At 43.3% G+C, this 9,558-nt stretch overlaps 1 protein-coding gene across 3 annotated transcripts in view; it reads right to left on the bottom strand.

Annotated features, from left to right (window-relative positions):
* FRMD4B (FERM domain containing 4B) overlaps positions 1-7,941 on the bottom strand; it is a 197,911-nt gene extending 189,970 nt beyond the window's left edge. Inside the window, exons 1-2 of one of the 3 annotated variants that reach the window (XM_043551217.1) lie at positions 4,545-4,886; positions 4,135-4,193 (exon numbers count right to left, since the gene is read on the bottom strand). In XM_043551217.1, coding sequence (XP_043407152.1) covers positions 4,135-4,164 — 30 coding nt within the window. In that variant the 5' untranslated portion in view covers positions 4,165-4,193; positions 4,545-4,886. Of the gene's footprint in view, positions 1-4,134; positions 4,887-7,348 lie in introns of those variants that run through there. The other 2 variants (XM_043551214.1, XM_043551216.1) reach the window with 2 other exon arrangements.
* Positions 7,942-9,558: the final 1,617 nt, after the last annotated feature.

Raw genomic sequence — 9,558 nt, forward strand, 5'->3', positions numbered from 1 at the left:
ACATACTGAACTAAAAAGGGAATGGATTCATTATGTAGGAGAGATTAACTCCGCCTGTGGAAGTCTGTCTCAAAGGAATTGAGTGCAGTTTAAAGTTAGTTTGGACAAAACTCTAGGGCTGAACAGTCAAAAGAATCCCAAAGGATTTAGGCACCTAACTTCCCTTGTAAGCGCTAAGTAGCTCCTTTGACAATCCTAATCATTCCTGCATTGGTAGGGAGATGGAAGATGATGATTTAAAATGTTATCATCTCTATATTTTATGCTTCTAGGATAGCGCTATGTACCTTTTTTAGGCTCAACAATTTGCACAGTAGCCCTTTAATTATTTTAGCACCATAGGAGCCATCATCATGGACCAGGAGCCCACTTCTAAGACAACAGACCATATGTTCCTTATCTATTTCTAGCAGTTGGATATAGTTAGAGGTGCTAAAAGATAATTCAAAATTTGTTTCCTTTCTTTGCATTGAAGTTTTGACAGCAAATCAAGATCTGGAACTTTTTTTAGCAGTTCTAGATACCATCCAACCATCAAAGAACAGGATATAGTCTCCCAGCAGACGCTCTCACACATTAAAATTAACACACATACACAATCCTATTCTGAGAAATCAAGAAGGGTTGACTAAGCTATAAATTAAAAATCACGGGAAAGGCTGATTGAAGCAGGAGTGTGTAAACATTCAATGTCCATTACACATTTTCCAGAAATTCCTGTAGTTTCAAGGTAGTGCATTTGACAGTGCTGAAAGCTTTTTTCATCTGCTCTTTATAACCCATCCCATTTAACCACGGCATTGTTAACAGTTGCTGAAAGCACTGATGCAACATGTTTGGGGAAGGGGCTGCGGAAGGTTAATGTTTTGAATTGGCTGGATCCAACATTAAGAGCCTCTCCATTGCACGTAAGCATTGTATTGGAAGCAAAGCGTTGACCCCTTTTAAAAAAAAAAAAAAACAAACACCCACACACACCACCCAGCTGTACATATTCTAAGCTGGCTTGGACATTGCTATTGCAGATAAGCAATGTCTCTATGAAATGTTGATGTGTTTTTGGAATGTTAGTTGAGCTGCGTGAATGTCTCTTTGTAATACCCACTGACCTAGTTACCATACGCTGTGCTTGATTTAATCATATGTCTGGATATCCATATGGCTTGTACTGGTTTATCTGAACCTCTGATTACAAAACCAAAAGGTGTTCCACCTCCACCTCTCTTCAATCAGCCCATTCTCTAGTGGCCTGGCCATCTACAAAGCTCTTGAGTGGTCATGTGACTATGGACGTTCTATAGTTCTCCCTAGCTGATCAGGATCCCAAAATCCTTAAGCAAAATGTGGGTGTTTCATTAAATTTGCTGTGCAACAGGCAAATCTTTACATTCAATATTGTAATAGGAATTTCTATACAAAGAAGCCCATTTTACAGTGATATTGCAATAAAGTACAAACATTACCTACTTCAGAAATAAATTTCCATGCATTTGCTAATTTTTAGATTTTGGGTTATAACCCCCCAAAAAATATATATAGCCGGTAACCCTGTTTAGATCAATTGAAAGCACACAGACACAGTGATGGACACAGAGCTATTCCATAGCTCTGGCAAGCAAGGTTTTCATTTTGCAAGCTTCAGCTCTCAGAACTCTCCCATCCACACATATCTGGTTCACGCAGATTCTTTGCACTGACCGAGTTTATCTGATTGGTTCAGTCAGGTGCAACAAAGAGACAGCAGCTGACATCACTGGTCAACCCCTTGTCTGGGCCTATGCTGAAGCTGTCAGCTGAAATCAGCATGGAGCGGAAGAAGCAATGAAAGACATTGGCATTTTCAGAGCGTCGTTGGAGTTGGAAGGGCTCTCTGGTAGGTCATCTCCTCCTTCCCTTGCACTGCGATGTCTGGCATAATTATTTCTAATGAATTCCCAATAGGAGTGTCTAGTCTAGCCTTGACTATCTCCAATTATGGACATTCCACTGCCTCTCACGCACAGCTGGATGCTAGGTTCAAATATATCTATTATCCTTTCAAAGAATGCCGTCTAGAACAAGGTGGAGTTCTTTAGCTAAGAGGTACAGTACAAAGAATGTATGGCTTTATTCTCTTCTCACTCATAGTGCTGTAAATCAGGTGCAACTCATTTAAATCTACAGCGTCACGCCAGTGTAAATCAGGGCAATCCAAGTTAAACCTCCTCTGACTTTAAATTTAACCATTTAAAGTTAAAACCTATATGACACCTTTACAAATGATACCACACCACTTTGAGGCCTGTAGGCTTTGCTACTTGATATCAAAATGGAAATGTTAATATTTCTTCAGTTATGGGCCTTCCTACCTAGCATATACCACCACACCCTATCTCCACACAGTTACAATTAATATGCATTGTTTACCGCTTTGAATGGTTAGTGGAATAGGACCCTAAATGCTAGTCATTACACATAGCTGCATTTCGTAACTCACTAATGGGTTATAACATATACAATTGTGATCCAGAAGGCTTAGAGGACAAAGGGCCCCATTTCTGATCTCACCTACCCTGACAGATCAAGCATCATCCCACCCTAAGAACCAAGATAACAACAACAAATGCTAACAAATTGTGATTATAAATGGAGTGCAACTACCACTCCACTATAATATGGGTCCAAGTTTTCTGAAGTGGAATCCAGCCTCCGACTTGTTTTTTCCCCAGGTTCTGAGTACAGCTGAAATATCAACATCCAGAGATAAATTAACCTAATTGTTTGCCATAAAACCATAGCTGTGAACTTAAAAACCACACCTTTGATTTTCCCATCCTCACACCTTTTGATGGAGGATTTTAAGCTAGTAAGAGCTCCGGGGGACTCTGTTCATCTTTGATTTACAGCATCAGTGACACATGGCTGATAGAAAGGGTCTCAAAATGGTTGTAAATGGTAAGATGGCGTAACTTGTCCCACCCTCTAATTCATTTATACCCCACTTGAACTTACACAACCATTTAGTGGATTTTCCCAACTCATATAGGGGAATGGCATCTGTGTATGCATGGATGAATTTGGCCCCTGAAGTCTTCTTTTATCCAAAGGTACTGCAGGATTCCCTAGGTCACCCCACCCCTTGCTCCCTCCCCCATTCCTGTCTCAGTCCACCCACCCACTGTCCCGCAAAGGACCATCTTTTGAGACAGATGTGTGTGCAGTGTACAGGAACTGGGTGGCATCCCCTTAAATAGTTTGTGAGCCAGCTAGGATGACTCCCTATCCTCTACTGCAGAAGCCACTTTAACCCAACCCAGCAGCAGTGTATAGGTGTAACTATGCCTTGTGGTTGTATGTTTGTATATAGTTAGCAAACACAGTTGTTTGGTACCCAACGATATCTGGGTGGGTTTTACCCACAAACTATTTAAAGGGATATTACCAAACTCCTATATGCTGTAGAGGTGGATGCCACAATTCATTCTCCATGCCCCCTTTCCAGTCCATAGCTTCATTGTTAAGACTGCTAGAAAGGCTGATAATTATGATGGTGGTGTTCACCTATATAACTTGCATTAGCAAAGTTCACAATTGACAAATCTCATAACTCTTATGCATCTACAACAACAACAACAAAAAAAAGCCCAACTTTTTTTCAAAAGGACCTTTAAAAGTTTTTTTTTTTAAATTCTAACACCACAACAACAACCAACAACAACACTGTCCCCCACTTCCACTGCTAAGACACGTTCTAGGGAATCAGTAATTTTACTAGCCATAAAACATTCCAGCTTTCATGAAAGTAAAAGGAGCCTAGTAGCAGAAAGCCACAGAAAAAGAGAGACACCTGCAAGTTAGACGTCAGGAATTCATTTGCTCCACTAAAGTTTCCAAATTAAAGGATTCTGGGGCTTGTTTAAGGAAAGGAAAATATCTAGACAATTGTTGCCTTTTGATTAAGATAACGTATATTTTTAACTAACTGAAATGTACAATCTCAGTGGCATGCATTTTTGGAGATTTCAATGCATCAAAATTAAACAGAAGACTGAAGACTAAAAACCAGTCTAGCATCAGCTGCATCCATAGAAGCCCAATGAAACCAGCAAGGTGAATTTCTATATAGCATAGATGAAACCTTGAAAATCCACTCACCTCAAAGGAAAACACATCTTTCTGAGGCATGTATTGCTGACTTCTGCAGAATAAGCTCACTTTAAAAAAACAAAACCCCAAGCTTCAAGTACATCAGAAAATAAAATAAAATATAAAAAAAACAGAGAAGTTTCACAAAAGAACTTGATTTTAAGATTTTTAAAGTTTTCTGGCTAGCTCTGGGTTCTTGATCTTCTGGGTATGAAAAATCCTAGCCACATACAAATCAAGGATAAAACCATACTATTATCATCTTCCTCAGTCTACAGATAAAGCAGGTGCTCAGAGCTTTCCCAAGCCACCACTGAGTGAAGACTGATTAAAAACTTAACAGGCTTGCACTGCTGTTATTGGGAACCAAGCAACCAGCAGTGAAATAGACAAGACTCAGGTCAACTGTACTTGGCTACCTCCTGTAAGAGCTCTAAGTAGAGCCTGGGCAGAACCAAAAGGCAGAGCCCACCATCCCCCATACAGCAGCTCTTGACTGAAGAAAAAATGGAAAGGGGGTGAAAAAGAGAATCAGAGAGTGAAAGCTCCTGCTCCAATCCAGCAGGACAAGAGGAGCTTCAAGTTGATCATATTCCTACTAGCGAGAGGATATAAAAGATGGAAACGCTGAGCAAGTCACAGGGACAATATTCTAGTAGGTATCCCAGCAGATGAAGCCTGAGTTTTCACTAGGACCTATCATTTTACTTAAATCCTCTGCCTACAAAGACCCAGCTCCGCAAAGGTATGTAGGCTCCTAACTGCCGCTACTTTCTGAGCCCAGGTGTCTAATAACTCTGTCCACACCTTGGGGCAGTTCCTCAGGTGTTGTAAATTGACATAGCTTTAGTGAATTAAATGAAGATATGTTGATTTACAGCAGCTGAGGAGCTGGTACCTTGTACATAAAGAAGTGGGTGAGCCCAGAGGAAAAGTGACTATTTATTTTATATACCAAACATGCAAAACAGATATATGTCCTATTGAGTTTCTAATTTAGATGAGGCCTTGTCTAGGTACATAAGCTGCACTGGTTTAAACTTAAATATTGTTTTTAAACAGATTTAGTTAAACTGCTGAAAACTTTGGTGTAGATATTCTTTTCTAGTTTAAGAATAGCTTATTTTGCTTTAGTTTAAGCCTGTTCCTAATCTAGTTAACCTACCCTAAAATATGAGTGTCCACAGAGCCTTTGGCAGTTTGACTCAAATGGTTTAAAATCACACTTTTAGCTAAACTGGGGCAACTTTCTTGCACAGGGAAGCCTGAGTTAGAAAAGAAGTAGAAGAGAGAATGACCAGTCTTGGCAGAAGTGGAAGAAAGAAAACATGTAGTGAAGAACCTACTGTAGGGAAAAAAAGGAAGAGATATAATGGGTGGAGAGAAAGAAAGGACAAGAGGAAACAAACACTGAAAACAATACTGGGAAAGAGATTATTCTAGGAAAGAAAAGAGGAAGTGGGATGAGGCCAGCAAGGAAAAGCTAGTGTAACAAAAGCAAGGGAAATATATATACACTAAGTTACACTTTAACTAAATGAGGCCTTGATCCTACACACGTACTCTTGTGTGCAAAGATAAGGGTAGGTATGCACATGTGTAAGTGTTTGTAGGGATGTACACAGAAAGCAGATGGTTTATGTTGCAAATAGTTTTTTGCACTATATTCATTTCTTTAAAGTGATGGGAAACATAGCCTTAAGGTATTGTGGGGACAGCCTGGGTACATCTCATGCTGGTTAGCATAGCAGACTTACTCTTTAGGTTGTGTCTGGTAAATTTTCTGAGCCCTGGGACTTTCTATGTACAGGAAATGAACATTTATCGTTGACTACAATGTAAAAGTAAAATAATGTAAAACATTCATATTGCTGGAGGTAACATTTAAACTCCTCCATGTCCTTTCAGGTTTTACTTGCTTTTACAACACACCCAGATATAAATGCTATGCTGCAAATAATAATGAATTTAAACAAATAGATAAGTACATACAAACAAATACCATGAATAAGTAATCAGCCTCGGAATTCAAAACACTGCTTGAATTCTTTTTTACTCCTATTAAGACATAAGTATTGTATTTTGTATAAATGGTACAACTGTATTTTATTTTTTAAGTACCGTTTGCTCACTGCATTGTTCCCCTCCATGTGGAAGCACTCTGTCCCAGCAGACATTAATCCCCTGGGGAAAGAGGGGCTGTAGTTTACAGATTATTCTATTGCCTTGAATATTACTAAGAAAAGTAACCAGTAAGGGATAATGCTAGTATGAAGGCTCCTAAAGCATCAGCTTCTTCTCAGTACAGATACCGCCAACAGCTGTCTGGGTACTTTCCACTGATGGAAAACTTCAGTGCACCTGATATGGTGATTCTTCATCTATAATGAGAGGACCCTTAGAGTTGAAAATGATTTTTCCCTACAAGTGCTAACAGATCAGAGGAATGTTTGGCATCACCCCACCCAGGAATAAATCTGACACCCGGGCCGGAGCAAGACAAAAGAAATCTCCTCGTATTCCGCTTCTGCAGCCGGAGAAGGAGTCTGGTTCTCCTGGAAGCTGGGGACATGACCAGACAGAGCGGGTCGTATTAAAGCAGCAGCATTGTCAGAACTGACTGTCTAATCCTGAAGCAGCAGGACACCCCCTTGCAGGGGCGGGGGGAGAGAAACTGCAGCTCTTTAAAAGAGAGACACAGCACGCTGCTAGGGGAAAGCTCGGGGATCAACCCTGCAACGCCTTCTCCTTTCAAAAAAAAAAAAAAAAAAGACTGTGGAGCAAGCCCCCACCTCTTCAAGTGCCTGTCCAGCCAAACCTTAGGGGCCCGATTCTCTTGCACTGTAACTTCCTTCCTTCCCTCCCTCCGTGCTCCTTGCAAATGCACCAGCTCCTTCCACACACACACACACCCCTGACAACAAAGCACATGCCCCCTGGCTGTGCATGGCAGGCAAACAAACAAAAAACCCAGCCCCGCAACGCCTTGCAACCCGCAAAACTTCCCGTGCCGCCGGCGCCGCCCTAGGGTGGCCGAACCCAGGGACGCCCTCGCCCTGCCATTGTTCCTGGCAACACCCAGGCGGGGGAGGGCGGATTTCCATGGCGGGAGGGGGCGGCTGGGGCTGGGCGCCAGCCGAGGGGACGCCTGGCTGCGGGGGAAGCTGACAATGGCTCGTTGCGCGCTCCCTGCGCCCGCTCAGACAACAATGCGGCCACCTACCTTCGCCTTCTGCCTCTGCTGGGCTCTGCCCAGGGCCAGCCAGCTCGGGGCTCCCCTCCGCCGCTCCGGCTGCTGCTTCTCCGCCCCCTCCTCCTCTCCTCCTCCTCCTCCTCCTCCTGCTCCCCCCGGTCCTGTGCAGCACGCCCGGGAGACCGGCCGGTGCAGCCCCGTGTCAGGCAGCGCCTTGCAGAACCCGGGCTCAGCGGGCATCACGCCTCCGGCGGCGCCGGCTGCTCTCCAGGCTCGGCCCTTTCATCCAGCCCAGCCCAGAGCAGGGTGTTACTGCCCACCCCTCCCTTGCAGCTGCCATGCACGGGTCCCGCCTGGGCATGGCACGGAAAGCCCGAGTGCCCAGCGGGCAAACTCACCCCCCCCATTCCCCCCCGTTGTATTGAGCTGCATGCAGCCAGCTCGAGAGAGAGCATGTGCAATCCATGAGTGCAACGATAACGGAGTTTAACCAGCCTGGCTTACAGCTGCACTTGAGGCTGGGGTGCAGCAGGCTGCGGCATGGCACGCCAGCCAGATCAGAGCGGGCTCCTGCTGGAGAAGGGGGATTTTTCCCCAGTTGGTCGAAACGCTTAGTTATGTTGTGAATGATTTGCTTTGGAGACACCTACCACTGAAGTTGTGCCTCGTGCCTGCCAGCTGGCTGCAGGACAAGGGAATCCCTCTCCCGCTGCCGTCAATGCAGTGAGTGGGAGCAGTACGGGAGCTCTGTCCTCGCCATCTGCCCACTCCTGGTCCGAGATCTGCTGCGTGCAATTAAACAAATCTGTGCCAGGAAGAATGTAAGTCCTCAGGTTCAGTATGCCTACAGCAATTTAATACAGTGTCCCTCCTCTTGAGAGTTATTGTTAACTGTGACTTTTAACATAGACAGTTTCTGTCTTCTTTCATTACATTATGGTGGAGATTTATATTGGACAACAGGTTTTAATCAAAAATGATCTATAGTATAGAAAGGCTGAATTTCATACTGTGATGTGAAATGCCTGGACCATAAGACATGCACAAGAATACACATGCGTACTGTTGTATTACAAATACAGGCTTCTTACTCTCATAGGGTAATATCTGTCTACAGTAATGGGTCGACAACATAGTCTTTGGCTGTGGTTTGGTGGTAAACTGTAGGCTGGAGCAGATGATCTTAGAAATCTGACTTGTCATTCACACTAAGCAGCAAAATGGTAAGGCCTGTACATTCTCAGAAAAAGGATTGTGGGTAAGCAGGCCGTGTGGAAAGTCATAGTGACATTCAGTTGTGAAAGAATTAAGAATATGTCTCCATTTCTCCAGAAATTTAGTATATCCTGTTGATATAGCTAAAAAATATTCCAGTGTACCATCCTGGTTAATTATGGGGTTTTTCTTTAAAATACTGTCTTTTTTAGAGACAATAGCTACTAGCCCCACAATTGCTAAATCTGTCTCCATATTCCCTATGGCTGTAGGTTACAGTACAGATATACTACCTTATATTGTATATAAACTATGTAGTGCCTTTCCTTTAGGCAGAAGTATAAATATAGCCAGACCTGCCTTAGCATTCTGCATATTATAGTTATTAATGTGCAGGCTTACTCCCGGCCAAAGTGCAGTTTCCATCTTGCCAATGATTCAGTGTATTAAAGTTCCCTTAAGCTCATTGCACAATCTGAGCTAATGCTCTTCATACAACTCCCATTTTCTTTCCTCTCCTCCCACAGTGACCCCACACGCATCAGGGCTCTCTGGCCTTATTTTTGCTGTCTTCATGGTGCCTTGGTTTTTTCCCCTCCTTCTTGCTATTCTTCTAGGGCTCCAGCTTTGCGATTTGGGGGTACCCCTAAAATGCCCAGCAGGTTCTAGTGCAAGATGGTGATGTTTCCATATTCGAATCAAGCTGCCACAAGTCCCAGGGTGATGCAATGTCACAACACTATGTCATCGGCCTCTACTCACCATCTGACACCTCCCAAATCTCTCTCCTTTCCTCACAGGACCTCACTTGTGTCCCACTCCAACACACACTTCATTGCCATTGCCTAGCATGATTACCCATAGAAATGTTCATCCAATACACCCAGCAATTTCAAACACGGCTTATTACCTGCTCTGCAAAAACACACCTTGTGCACTGTCTCCATTGTATTGCTTCATTAGGGGAAATTACATTGACAGGTATTTCGATGTTACAGATGCATCCATTTGCTTTTCACAAATCG

The sequence above is a fragment of the Chelonia mydas genome, chromosome 7 (genome assembly GCF_015237465.2).
Source record: "Chelonia mydas isolate rCheMyd1 chromosome 7, rCheMyd1.pri.v2, whole genome shotgun sequence".
Classification (NCBI taxonomy): Eukaryota; Metazoa; Chordata; order Testudines; family Cheloniidae; genus Chelonia; species Chelonia mydas.